This window comes from Entelurus aequoreus, linkage group LG14, assembly GCF_033978785.1.
Source record: "Entelurus aequoreus isolate RoL-2023_Sb linkage group LG14, RoL_Eaeq_v1.1, whole genome shotgun sequence".
Lineage (NCBI taxonomy): Eukaryota > Metazoa > Chordata > Actinopteri > Syngnathiformes > Syngnathidae > Entelurus > Entelurus aequoreus.
In genome coordinates, this window is record NC_084744.1 from 6,632,684 (window position 1) to 6,647,843 (window position 15,160).

Here is a 15,160-nt window from a genome sequence, read left to right on the forward strand (position 1 = left end):
CCCCCCTCAGGTCAACAAGCAATGCCTTAACCTTTATTTTGAAGGGTAGTATTTCGAGGAAATGTTATTCGGCTGACTGATGTTAACTTGTTAGTTCAATCTGTCAGCCGAATAACATTTCCTCTAAATACTACCCTTCAAAATAAAGGTTAAAGCATTGCTTGTTGACCTGAGGAAAAAAAATAATAATAAAAAAGAAGCCAGTAGATTGAACTAACAAGTTAACATCAGTCAGCCGAATAGCATTTCCTCTAAATACTACCCTTCAAAATAAAGGTTAAGGCATTGCTTGTTGACCTGAGGAAAAATTTAAAAATAATAATAAAAAAAGAAGCCAATTGATTGAACTAACAAGTTAACATCAGTCAGCCGAATAACATTTCCTCTAAATACTACCCTTCAAAATAAAGGTTAAGGCACTGCTCATTGACCTGAGGAAAAATAAAAATAAATACATTTAAAAAAAGAACCCAATAGATTGAACTAACAAGTTAACATCAGTCAGCTGAATAACATTTCCTCTAAATACTACCCTTCAAAATAAATGTTAAAGCATTGTTTGTTGACCTGAGGTAAAAAAATTAATAAAAAAAAAGAGCCAATATATTGAACTAACAAGTTAAGTTAACATCAGTCAGCCGAATAACATTTCCTCTAAATTCTACCCTTCAAAATAAAGGTTAAGGCATTGCTTGTTGACCTGAGTAGGAAAAAAACAACAACCTAAAAATAAAAAAAGACGCCAGTAGATTGAACTAACAAGCTAACATCAGTCAGCCGAATAACATTTCCTCTAAATACTACCTTTCAAAATAAAGGTTAAGGCATTGCTTGTTGACCTGAAGAAAAAAAATAAAAAAATAAAAAGAAAACAATTGATGTTAACTTGTTAGTTCAATCTATTGTCTTTTTTTTTTTTTTTTTTTCCCCTCAGGTCAACAAGCAATGCCTTAACCTTTATTTTGAAGGGTAGTATTTTGAGGAAATGTTATTCGGCTGACTGATGTTAACTTGTTAGTTCAATCTGTCAGCCAAATAACATTTCCTCTAAATACTACCCTTCAAAATAAAGGTTAAAGCATTGCTTGTTGATCTGAGGAAAAAAATAATAATAAAAAAGAAGCCAATAGATTGAACTAACAGGTTAACATCAGTCAGCCGAATAGCATTTCCTCTAAATACTACCCTTCAAAATAAAGGTTAAGGCATTGCTTGTTGACCTGAGGAAAAATTTAAAAATAATAATAAATAAAGAAGCCAATTGATTGAACTAACAAGTTAACATCAGTCAGCAGAATAACATTTCCTCGAAATACTACCCTTCAAAATAAAGGTTAAGGCACTGCTCATTGACCTGAGGAAAAATAAAAATAAATACATTTAAAAAAAGAAGCCAATAGATTGAACTAACAAGTTAACATCAGTCAGCCGAATAACATTTCCTCTAAATACTACCCTTCAAAATAAATGTTAAAGCATTGTTTGTTGACCTGAGGTAAAAAAAATAATTAAAAAAAAGAGCCAATATATTGAACTAACAAGTTAAGTTAACATCAGTCAGCCGAATAACATCTCCTCTAAATTCTACCCTTCAAAATAAAGGTTAAGGCATTGCTTGTTGACCTGAGTGGGGAAAAAAACAACCTAAAAATAAAAAAAGACGCCAGTAGATTGAACTAACAAGTTAAGTTAACATCAGTCAGCCGAATAACATTTCCTCTAAATACTACCCTTCAAAATAAAGGTTAAGGCACTGCTCGTTGACCTGAGGGGAAAAAAAAGAAAGAAAAGAAGCCAATAGATTGATCTAACAAGTTAACATCAGTCAGCCGAATAACATTTCCTCTAAATACTACCCTTCAAAATAAAGGTTAAGGCATTGCTTGTTGACCTGAGGGGGAAAAAAAGAAAGAAAAGAAGCCAGTAGATTGAATTAACAAGTTAACATCAGTCAGCCGAATAACATTTCCTCTAAATACTACCCTTCAAAATAAAGGTTAAGGCATTGCTTGTTGACCCGAGGGGGAAAAAAAAGAAAGAAAAGAAGCCAATAGATTGAACTAACAAGTTAACATCAGTCAGCCGAATAGCATTTCCTCTAAATACTACCCTTCAAAATAAAGGTTAAGGCATTGCTTGTTGACCTGTGGAAAAATTTAAAAATAATAATAAAAAAAGAAGCCAATTGATTGAACTAACAAGTTAACATCAGTCAGCAGAATAACATTTCCTCTAAATACTACCCTTCAAAATAAAGGTTAAGGCACTGCTCATTGACCTGAGGAAAAATAAAAATAAATACATTTAAAAAAAGAAGCCAATAGATTGAACTAACAAGTTAACATCAGTCAGCCGAATAATATTTCCTCTAAATACTACCCTTCAAAATAAATGTTAAAGCATTGTTTGTTGACCTGAGGTAAACAAATTAATTAAAAAAAAGAGCCAATACATTGAACTAACAAGTTAAGTTAACATCAGTCAGCCGAATAACATTTCCTCTAAATTTTACCCTTCAAAATAAAGGTTAAGGCATTGCTTGTTGACCTGAGTGGGAAAAAAACCCAACCTAAAAATAAAAAAAGACACCAGTAGATTGAACTAACAAGTTAACATAAGTCAGCCGAACAACATTTCCTCTAAATACTACCCTTCAAAATAAAGGTTAAGGCATTGCTTGTTGACCTGAGGAAAATTTTTAAAATAATAATAAAAAAAGAAGCCAATAGATTGAACTAACAAGTTAACATCAGTCAGCCGAATAACATTTCCTCTAATTACTACCCTTCAAAATAAAGGTTAAGGCATTGCTTGTTGACCTGAGGAAATTTTTTAAAATAATAATAAAAAAGAAGCCAATTGATTGAACTAACAAGTTAACATCAGTCAGCCGAATAACATTTCCTCTAAATACTACCCTTCAAAATAAAGGTTAAGGCACTGCTCGCTGATTTGAAAATAAAAATAAAAATAATAACTTCTCCCCTAACAGCATTTTTTTTTTACTAAGATTGTTTTCAGCATTTTGTTTTTGCTGCAATTGTTGTTATTTTTGGCCACTACAACATTACAGTTTGAACAGTAACACTGTGTTTGAATATTGAATGAAGTGATTCTTTGGCGTACCACTAGTGGTACACGTACCACCGTTTGAGACTCCCTGTCATGTGATTGCTGTGTTATTTGATTGTTTTTCATTAGCAGTTTGATTGATGTTTGTGTGGTTTGTTTTTGTTTTTCTCATCATTTTTCTGTGTTATGGTACGTATGAAGTAGGGTTGTACGTATGAAGTAGGGTTGTACGATATACCGGTACTAGTAAAGTATCGCGGTACTAATGAATCAAAAACGCTACTATACTCTGTTTGAAAAGTACCCGTTACCGGGTATGACGTCACGATTTTACGTGGTTTTACGAGCAGAGGAGCATGTTCAGCAGCGCACACACACAGAGTACATACAAGCAGACACAGTGTGTAGACAGAAAAAGGGAGAACGGACGCATTTTGGTGTCGAAAGTAAAGATAAAGGTGAAGTTATAACACAGTCTGCAGTGTTTTAGCTACTTCTAAATCACTAATCCTGGCCTCCATGGCGACAAATAAAGTATGTTTCTTACAAGTACCATTATCACTGGAGGACGAGGAATACCTAAACATTCTTCACTACACACCGTAGGAGGATACAATAGCTCACTGGCGTCACAATGTAAACAAATGCCATGGGTGGATCTACACCTGACATCCACTGTAATGATACCAAGTACAAGAGCGTATCTAGTCGATACTACTATGTTTAAATCGATATTTTTTATCGTCACAAAACATTTTTTCTTTTTTTTTAATGTTTATAAAGTCAGTAAATACGTCCCTGGACACATGAGGACTTTGAATATGACCAATGTATGATCCTGTAACTACTTGGTATCGGATTGATACCTAAATGTGTGGTATCATCCAAAACTAATGTAAAGTATCAAAGAAGAGAAGAATAAGTGATTATTACATTTTAACAGAAGTGTAGAGAGAACATGTTGAAACAGGAAAATAAGCAGATATTAACAGTAAATGAACAAGTAGATTAATAATGATTTTTTACAGTTTGTCCCTCATAATGTGTACAAAATAATAGGTGTATAAATGACACAATATGTTACTGCATACGTCAGCAGACTAATTAGGAGTCTTTGTTTGTTTACTTACTACTAAAAGACAAGTTGTCTTGTATGTTCACTATTTTATTTAAGGACTAAATTACAATAATAAATAATAATAATAAATAATACAGAATAAATAATAAATATATATTATTAATAATAATAATAAATAATAATACAATTACAATAATACGATTAAAACAATAATAATAATACTACTACTAATAATAAATAATACATAATAAATAATAAATAATAAATACATATTAATGATAATAATAAATATTAATAAATTACAATAATAAAATACTACTACTAATATTAGTAATAATAATAATAATTATTATAATAATAATACATAATAAATAATAATAATACATAATAATAAATAATAATAATAAATAATTAATAATAATAAATAATAATAAATAATAATATTTATAAATATTTTATAAATACATAATAAATATTACAAAAAAATAAACAATAATAAATAATATTACAATTACAATAATCAACATATGTTTAATGTACTGTAAGATGTTTTGTTCAAATAAAGCCAATAATCACATTTTTTTGTGGTTCCCTTTATCTAGAAAAGTATCGAAATACATTTTGGTACCGGTACCAAATTATGGTATGGGGAAAACCCTAATATGAGGTGAAAGAAGCAAACATGAGTAATTATTGATTGTTTATTGGTGTTGCATGAGAAGTGACATACAAACAAAGTCATTCGGTGGAGTGAGACGGAATATTTTGTCAGACCTGGATGTCATCTGCAACATTTCCAGTGAAGAAACACTTCATCCGCAGCACTTGAGTGGGAGTAATGAGGCTTTATCCATCGCCCATTTGTTCACATTCATCAACGTAACGCCGGGCCAAGCGGTGGGTGTGATGAGTGCGCCTTAAAACGCTTCCAAGGTAAAGAGAGATGGAAACTATCGTATCCGCAGGAAAGAAAGAGGAGCAACACAACATTTCGGCAATCGCTTGGCAACGTGTCAAACTTTGTCGGCCTTGACGGACATTTGACATGTCTGACTACAGAATGTTTTTTCCCCAATCCGTCTTCGCACAAAATCCTTAAAAATTAATTCATATTTCATCTTTTGTAAGCAGTAAATACTCCTATGGATCAGGGATGTCCAAAATGAAAGGTGTGGGGGGCCACTTTGGCACATTTTCTACATGAAATATGCTCAAACTAATACAATCAGTGCTAACATCTGAACATACAGTCCACATTCTGGCTTTGGAAACAAAGCAAATTATCATTTTATTTTGACATGTTTGAGAGCTGAAGATCCTGGCCGGATGAAGCCGTCAGGACCACATCATCTGCAAAAAGAAGAGACCTAATCCTGCAACCACCAAACCAGATACCCTGGGTCTTCCCCGTGGCCTCCTACCAGTCGGACGTGCCCTAAACACCTCCCTAGGGAGGCGTTCGGGTGGCATCCTGACCAGATGCCCGAACCACCTCATCTGGCTCCTCTCCATGTGGAGGAGCAGCCACTTTACTTTGAGTTCCTCCCGGATGACAGAGCTTCTCACTAAGGGAGAGCCCGGCCACCCGGCGGAGGAAACTCATTTTGGCCGCTTGTACCCGTGATCTTGTCCTTTCGGTCATAACCCAAAGCTCATGACCATAGGTGAGGATGGGAACGTAGATCGACCGGTAAATTGAGAGCTTTGCCTTCCGGCTCAGCTCCTTCTTTACCACAACGGATCGATACAACGTCCGCATTACTGAAGACGCCGCACCGATCCGCCTGTCGACCTCACAATCCACTCTTCCTTCACTCGTGAACTAGACTCTGAGGTACTTGAACTCCTCCACTTGGGGCAAGATCTCCTCTCCAACCCGGAGATGTCACTCCACCCTTTTCTGGGCGAGAACCATGGACTCGGACTTGGAGGTGCTGATTCTCATCCCAGTCGCTTCACACTCGGCTGCGAACCAATCCAGTGAGAGCTGAAGATCTTGGCCAGATGAAACCATCAGGACCACATCATCTAAAAAAAGCAGAGACCTAATCCTGCAGCCACCAAACCGGATCCCCTCAACGCCTTGACTGCGCCTAGAAATTCTGTCCATAAAAGTTATGAACAGAATGGGTGACAAAGGGCAGCATTGGCGGAGTCCAACCCTCACTGGAAACGTGTCCGACTTACTGCCGGCAATGCTGACCAGGCTCTGACACTGATCATACAGGGAGCGGACCGCCACAATTAGACAGTCCGATACCCCATACTCTCTGAGCACTCCCCACAGGACTTCCCGGGGTACACAGTCGAATACCTTCTCCAAGTTCACAAAGCACATGTAGACTGGTTGGGCAAACTCCCATGCACCCTCAAGGACCTTGCCGAGAGTATAGAGCTGGTCCACAGTTCCACGACCAGGACAAAAACCACACTGTTCCTCCTGAATCAGAGGTTCGACTATCCGGCGTATCCTCTTCTCCAGTACACCTGAATAGACCTTACCTGTCCATAAAAGTTATGAACAGAATCAGTGACAAAGGGCAGCCTTGGCAGAGTCCAACCCTCACTGGAAACGTGTCCGACTTACTGCCGGCAATGCGGACCAAGCTCTGACACTGATCATACAGGGAGCGGACCACCACAATCAGATAGTCCGATACCCCATACTCTCTGAGCACTCCCCACAGGACTTCCCGGGGTACACAGTCGAATACCTTCTCCAAGTCCACAAAGCACATGTAGACTGGTTGGGCAAACTCCCATGCACTCTCAAGGACCTTGCCGAGAGTATAGAGCTGGTCCACAGTTCCACGACCAGGACGAAAACCGCACTGTTCCTCCTGAATCCGAGGTTCGACTATCCGGCGTAGCCTCCTCTCCAGTACACCTGAATAGACCTTACCGGGAAGGCTGAGGAGTGTGATCCCACGATAGTTGGAACACACCCTCCAGTTCCCCTTTTTAAAGAGAGGAACCACCACTCCGGTCTGCCAATCCAGAGGTACCGCCCCCGATGTACACGCGATGTTGCAGAGTCTTGTCAACCAAGACAGCTCCACAGCAACCAGAGCCTTGAGGAACTCCGGGCGGGATTTAGCACACTCCAAAACTGACCATTACTTCCAAGACATGTTTTCTTTTTACAAAACCCCAATCCAGTGAAGTTGTCACGTTGTGTAAATGGTAAATAAAGACAGAAAACAATGATTTGCAAATCCTTTTCAACTTATATTCAATTGAATAGACTGCAAAGACAAGATATTTAATCTTCGAACTGGAAAACTTTTGTTATTTTTTTGCAAATATGAGCTCATTTGGAATTTGATGCCTGCAACATGTTTCGAAAAAGCTGGCACAAGTGGCAGAAAAGACCAAGAAAGTTGAGGAATGCTCATCAAACACTTATTTGGAACATCCCACAGGTGAACAGGCTAATTGGGAACAGGTGGGTGCCATGATTGGGTATAAAAGCAGCTTCCATGAAATGCTCAGTCATTCACAAACAAGGACGGGGCGAGGGTCACCACTTTGTCAACAAATGCCTGAGCAAATTGTTTAAGAACAACATTTCTCAACCAGCTATTGCAAGGAATTTAGGGATTTCACCATCTACGCTCCGTAATATCATCAAAAGGTTCAGAGAATCTAGAGGAATCACTGCACGTAAGCGATGATATTACGGACCTTCGATCCCTCAGGCTGTACTGCATCAAAAAGTGACATCCGTGTGTAAAGGATATCACCACATGGGCTCAGGAACACTTCAGAAAACCACTGTCAGTAACTACAGTTGGTCGCTACATCTGTATGTGCAAGTTAAAACTCTACCATGCAAAGCCAACGCCATTTATCAACAACACCCGGAAACGCTTCGCTGGGCCTGATCTCCTCAAAGATGGACTGATGCAAAGTGGAAAAGTGTTCTGTGGTCTGACAAGTCCAAATTTCAAATTGTTTTTGGAAACTGTGGACCAAAGAGGAAAAGAACCATCCGGACTGTTCTAGGGTGAAAGTGTAAAAGCCAGCATGTGTGATGGTATGGGGGTGTATTAGTGCCCAAGACATGGGTAACTTACACATCTGTGAATGCATCAATAATGTGTTGCTGCCATTAAATTCTAAGTTAATGATTATTTGCAGAAATAAAATATGAATTATCAGTTGGAAAATTAAATATCTTGTCTTTGCATTCTACTCAATTGAATATAAGTAGAAAATTATTTGCAAATTGTTGTATTCTGTTTTTATTTACCATTTACACAACGTACCAACTTCACTGGTTTTGGGTTTTGTGTGACAGGACACATGGAAATCATTCAAGACCATATACTATATAACAGGCATATTCCACTACATTGATTTGGGGGCCACATTTCCAGAACGCTAAGGATCAGGGGGCCAGACTTCTCCCTTTACTATCAGTCTTATTTTTTTGTCCCTGTTCTGAAAAATACTTTTAAAAAGTATTTGATTATAGTTACTCGTTACTTTACCAAAAAAGTAATTGAATTACTAACGGAATTACTCTTTAATACATGTAATTAATTACTCGGGAAACTAATTTATACGTTACTTAAAAAAAACCTTTAAGTATCTGGTGTATACATTTGAGAGATGTTAAATATTAGAAGCACAGTGTGCGGAGTCTGCGTTTTTAAAAAGGCAGGGCCTGTTGCCTAGTGACGTGGGACGTCATCAAGGGCTTCAACGGAGCTGTGTTTTTAGCTTTAGCGGTTAGCAGCGCACTTTGTCGACTCACCGGATTTTGTTACCTTTGCTTAATAAAAAGATTGAAGGTGCTTCCATGGCTGTCATATCTTCTTGTCAACAAACGGGGTATTGTTTGGATGGCAAGTTTGTCACTTTCTGTTATTGATTTGTTGTCTCTTCCTGTTTGATATCAAGTTAATTTTAGTGCGATGCTGCTTGTTGCTTTCACAAGTAAAAAGATAATTCCTGTAAACTTGCTGCACTTCTCACGCTGTCTTGTTGTCAACAAAACCACATCAAAATTAGCGTGCCACGTTAACATCACGCTATCGCTAACGGCATTGTAACAGACTTAAAATTAGTTAATTATATTACTCGTTACTAGTAAAAGTAACAGCGTTATTACGAAAACTCTTTTTTATATTACAAAGTACCAGCGTCCTCTACTGTAGACATTTGATTTTGGCATATTTAGCGTTGCAAGAGTGATCTCCTGTTTTTACCTTCCTTTCTGCACAAAAGTTGGTCAAAGACTGCGACGGACGACCAGGACTGCGGAGAAGATCATCGGTGTCCATCTTCCCCCCATCCCAGAACGTATTACGGTCCAGGGTCAGGAAACAGGCAGGTTTCAATTCAGACCCCTCAAACCCTGGTCACAAACTGTTCAAACTCCTCCCCTCAGCAGGCCTTACAAACCACAGAAGAAGAACAGTTTCTTCCCTCAGGATATCAATCTGATGAACTCTGTGACATAACTCATCTGTCACTGTGTGTAGTAACTCGTGCTCACATCATCAACCCTGCACTCTTATTTATCAGCCGTGCACATATTAGTTACTCCAGTACTTGTTTATCATCTTTAATTAATATTTATTGTATTGAGCAGGAGAGCACAGTCTACCAAGTCAAATTAATTTTGTGTTAAATACACCAGTCGAATAGTCCAAATGATGATCAAGAGAGGACCTAAGGTGTACCTTGAAGAACACCACCAGTTGAATAGTCCATTTATGAACAAGAGAGGACCTAAGGTGGAACCTTGAGAAACGCCACCAGTTGAATTGTTCAAATAATGAACACGAGCGGACCTAAGTTGTAACCTTGAGGAACAGAATAGTCCAAATGATGAACACGAGAAGACCTAAGGTGGAACCTTCAGGAATACCACCAGTTGAATAGTCCAAACGATGATCAAGAGAGGACCTAAGGTGGAACCTTGAGGAACACCACCAGTTGTATAGTCCAAATGATGATCAAGAGAGGACCTATGGTGGAACCTTGAGGAACACCACTAGGAGAACTAAAGAAGTTGAACAAATGACTGCATGAGAAGTAAACAAGGTATATCAACACCTTACTGACATAAATCACATTATGGAAAAAGGAGAGGATTTAAAGGGGTGCCTTGAGGAACGCCTCAGTCATGTAAATCACAAGTTTGAAACCCAGTGTGCTAAGTTTGCTAGCAAGGTTCAAAAGTCGCTAATGTGGTGGTCTAAGTTCTTCTACACAACAGGAGCACTCTGGTCTTTTTAGTTAGTTGCTGGTCGTCGGCCAATTTGGTTTCCCATTCCTAATTTTAGGGGCAATGGGGCCAGCTTGATTTTTTTGTGCAAAGTTCTAATCTGGGACGTGTTTTTCGAATGTGGGTGGGAGGGGCCAATAAAACATGGGCTGCGGGCCGCACTTTGGACATCCCTGCTTTAGATAAACATCCCTCCACACATTTTTGACATTCTTTGTTCCCGTCAGCCGCTTGGACAAAATGGGGGGAATATTTCTGATCTCTAAAAGGATGACCACCGCTCAAAAACCGGGCATGGAAAAGTTAAACAATGGTCCATCTTGAGAGACCCCCAATGAGCTCTCAGGCTCGGGTAATCGTAACAGGAAATGCAAAGTGGACATTTCTCTGCTGCTGCGGTGAAGATACTCAAGAGCCTCGTCGAGTGCCTCTGAAAACGTGTCTCCCATTTTCCACTCGGGAGATGTTTTTTTTCTCCCTTTCAGGCAAGTCAGACTCTTTCCTTTGCTCCGATCACTAATTCGTACCAAGCGGTCAGCGTCAGAGGTAACTGCTGCATCGAACGAGTCTCTGGAAGGCCTTCTTGAAGTCCTCGTTAAAGATGGTGTAGATGAGCGGGTTGATGAGCGAGTTGAGGTAGCCCAGCCACGTGAGGAAGTCCGCCATCTCCACCGACGTGCTGCACGAGCCGCACGTGTTGACGATCACCTCCTTGACGAAAAAGGGCAACCAGCAGATGACAAAAGCGCCGATGATCAAGCCCAGCGTGGAGGCGGCCTTGCGTTCCCGTGAGCCCGAGATCCGTGGTCCTTGGGAGAGCTGGCTCCGCCGTGACTCACTGCGAGATTCGTGCCGGCGGGACTTGCAGTGGAACTTCTTCACCGAAATCCGCGCCCGTTCGCGCGGGGGCTCCTCGGTGGAAGGGTCGGAGAAAGATTTATCTTGCGGGCTGACGGGCTCTGGGCTCCGAGGCCCTGTGTCCATATCTGCGGCGGGGTAGGACGACGGGATCATGCTGCCGTTGGTCATGCAAGACTGGCGGCTCGCCCTGCTGGCCTCCCGACGCATGTACAGAGTTTGAGCCGCACGGTAGATCTTATAGTAGAGGATGAGGATGAGCAGGAGTGGGATGTAGAAGGCCCCGAGGGTGGAGTAGAGGGTGAAGGCCATGTGATGGTGGAGGATGATGCACTGGTCCTTCTGTTCCGCATCCCCGCTGTAGTGGCGCCACAGGAGAGGAGGAAGCGAGATGAGGATGGACAAGAGCCACACCACCGCCACCATGGCCCCCGCTCGGGCCCCAGTGCGTTTGCGCGAGTACTCCACCGCGTCGGTGATGGCCCGGTAGCGGTCTATGGCAATGGCGGCCAAGTGGAGGATGGAGCAGGTGCAGCATGTGATGTCCACGCTCAACCAGAGGGTGCACAGCGCCTGGCCCATCAGCCAGCTTTCCTTCTGAATGTAGACGATGCTGAAGGGCATGACCAGCACGGCCACCAGAAGGTCCGTCACCGCCAAGGAGCAAATGAGGTAGTTGGCCGGGTGATGCAGCTTGCGCGTGACGGCGATGGCGGTGATCACCAAGCAGTTGAGGAACGTGGTGACCACGGCCAGGACGGAGAGCGTGACTGAGAGAAGGATCTTCTTGGGAGGGTCCTTGGCGGTCTCCGCTGCCTCGTAACTGCCGGTGCTTGTCGCGAACACGCCCTCGGTGTAGTTGGCAAAATCCATTCTGAAAGCAAACCAGCAAGAAATTATTGGACATTGTACGGAAGTATGCATTGTTTTGACCGCTCACTTCTTGGATAGTTGGCAGTATTACACAAAATCAATCACTCAATCAAGGTTTGTTTGTATAGCACCTTACAACAAAACAATGGTGCACAAAGTGCCTTACAGGAAAAAAAGGGTTCAAAGCAAGTAAAACCAGGCATATTAAAACAGTAATAAGAAATACTTGTAGCAATTGTTTGTTAAAAGCCAATTTTTCACAGCAGGATCGAGGGTTGGGGAACTAAAGCTGGCTGCACCATGACGTGCATCAGGGTTGGGGTGCTAAAGCTGGGTGCACCATGATGTGCATCAGGGTTGGAGTGCTAAAGCTGGGTGCACCAAGACGTGCATCAGGGTTGGGGAGCTAAAGCTGGGTGCACCATGACGTGCATCAGGGTTGGGGGGGATAAAGCTGGGTGCACCATGATGTACATCAGGGTTGGGGTGCTATCATATCCAAGGATCCAAGATGGCGGCGCGTGTACACGCAGCGACCACTCTCTCTCCGGATAATGCGGTGTTTTCTTGTTTTACGTGTGTTTTTTCGTCTCGTGTGTGTAAGTGTTCGTCGCGTTTATCTGCCCCACGGCAAACATACAGCCGTGAGGGACTGCTCGCCATAGGCAGCACCGGAGTTAAGGACTTAAACCCGGCGGACGTCGAGGTGCTACGAAGCCTCGGATTACTCCGGCGGCCCACCACAACACCGTCCCCCACAGCCGCTCCGTGCCCGCAGAGGAGGCGCCGCAAGCGGTGTGCGAGAAGGCGGAAGCGCGGCAAGCGCGGAGGTATCCGAGCCAGGCTAGCGGCTAGCCCAAACAAGCCGGCTATTCCATCCATCCTCCTAGCCAACGTACGCTCCCTGGACAACAAACGGGACCACATACAGCTCATCCGATCCACACAGAAGACGGTGAGAGAGTGTTGTGCTTTTGTGTTCACTGAAACGTGGCTCCACGACGGCATCCCGGACTCCGCCATCCAGCTCGACCAGCTAACATGCTATCGGGCAGACAGGGCCCTCACTGCAGGAGGTAAGACCCGCGGTGGCGGGGTCTGTGTTTACATCAGTGATGCATGGTGTAAGGACACTGTTGTTACACAGAAGCACTGCTCAGCCCTGGTGGAGTTCATGTTTTTAAAGTGTCGGCCTTTCCACCTACCGAGGGAGTTTACAGCCATTCTACTAGCTGCTGTTTATATTCCCCCCTGCTCTAACAACAAGGACAGAGACAGGGCACTATCTGAACTGAACTGTGCCATCACCGAACACCAGACAGCCCATCCAGACGGCTTCCTCATCGTGGCTGGTGATTTCAACCAGGCTAACCTCAAGTCAGTGTGTCCACAGCTACATCAACACATTGACTTTCCTACAAGAGGTAATAACACACTGGACATGGTCTTCACCACTCAGAGAGGAGCTTACAAGGCGTCACCCCTCCCCCACCTGGGTGCTTCTGACCACCTCACTGTCATGCTAATGCCAGCATACAGGCCGAGGGCTAAAGTCACCAGACCAGTTCAGAAGCAAGTGAGGGTGTGGCCAGTGGATGCCTCCTCTGCTCTGCAGGACTGTTTTGACACCACAGACTGGGACATTTTCAAGCAGGCAGCCACCTACAACCACCACATCGACATACAGGAATATACAGAGACTGTCACTGCATACATCACTAAATGCATCGATGATGTCACAGAGACCAGGACCATCACGGTACGGGAAAATCAGAAACCATGGCTGACGGGGGAAGTCCATAGGTTGCTGAGAGCCCGGAACGCTGCCTTCAGAGCAGGAGATGAGGCTGGCCTGAGAACAGCCAGGGCCAACCTGAACCGTGGCATCAGAGATGCTAAGAGGCAGTACGGCAGCAGGATAGCCCACCGCTTCAGTGACAGCAGAGACACCAGGAGCCTGTGGCGGGGGATCCAGACCATCACGGACTATAAACCCCGACCACAGACCTGTGACAGTGACACCGCTCTGCTGAACAGCCTGAATGAGTTCTTTGGACGCTTTGAGGCAAAAAACAGCACGCCTGCACGGAAGACTCCACCCCCTCCGGATGACCAGGTGCTGTCCCTGTCTTCGGCCAGCGTGAGGCGTTCCCTCTCCAGAGTCAACGCACGCAAAGCTGGAGGCCCGGACAACATACCTGGTCGTGTGCTGAGAGACTGTGCAGCGGAGCTCACAGATGTCTTCACGGACATCTTCAACACCTCCCTGAGCCAAGCTGCTGTTCCCACGTGCCTCAAAGCCACCACCATCATCCCGGTTCCCAAGAATGGCTTCCCCATCCAGCTACAACGATTACCGTCCCGTTGCACTGACGCCCATCATCACAAAGTGCTTCGAACGGCTAGTCTTGCAGCACATCAAGTCCATCCTCCCCCCCACCCTGGACCCCTACCAGTTTGCATATCGGGCAAACAGATCGACCGATGATGCAATCTCCACAGCCCTCCACTCAGCTCTCACCCACCTGGACACTAAAGACTCCTACGCCAGGATGCTGTTCATAGACTTCAGTTCAGCATTTAACACCATCATCCCACAGCAGCTGATTCACAAACTGGACCGGCTGGGGCTGAACACGTCGCTGTGCAACTGGCTGCTGGACTTCCTGACTGGGAGACCACAGGCAGTCCGGGTCGGCAGGTACACATCCAGCACCATCATCATGAACACAGGGGCCCCTCAAGGATGTGTGCTGAGCCCCCTTCTCTTCACCCTGCTGACCCACGACTGCACGCCGAAGCACAGCACCAACCTCTTCGTCAAGTTTGCGGACGACACAACTGTGGTAGGTCTCATCCACAATAACGATGAGACCGGCTACAGAGACGAGGTGAGCCAACTGGCCACATGGTGCGGTGACAACAATCTCTCTCTCAATGTAGAGAAAACAAGGGAGATTGTTGTGGACTTCAGGAGAGCGCACACCCAGCACCCTCCTCTGACCATCAACGGTGCGGTGGTGGAGAGAGTGAGCAGCACC

The 15,160-nt window shown here is 43.3% G+C and overlaps 1 protein-coding gene across 1 annotated transcript in view; it reads right to left on the reverse strand.

The window, feature by feature from the left end:
* Nucleotides 1-4,859: 4,859 nt before the first annotated feature.
* Nucleotides 4,860-15,160, reverse strand: part of htr1fa (5-hydroxytryptamine (serotonin) receptor 1Fa) — a 111,732-nt gene continuing 101,431 nt past the window's right edge. The window contains exon 3 of the mRNA XM_062068846.1: nt 4,860-12,120. Within this exon, the coding sequence (XP_061924830.1) occupies nt 10,929-12,119 (1,191 nt within the window). The 5' untranslated portion in view covers nt 12,120 and the 3' untranslated portion in view covers nt 4,860-10,928. The remainder of the gene's footprint in view (nt 12,121-15,160) is intronic.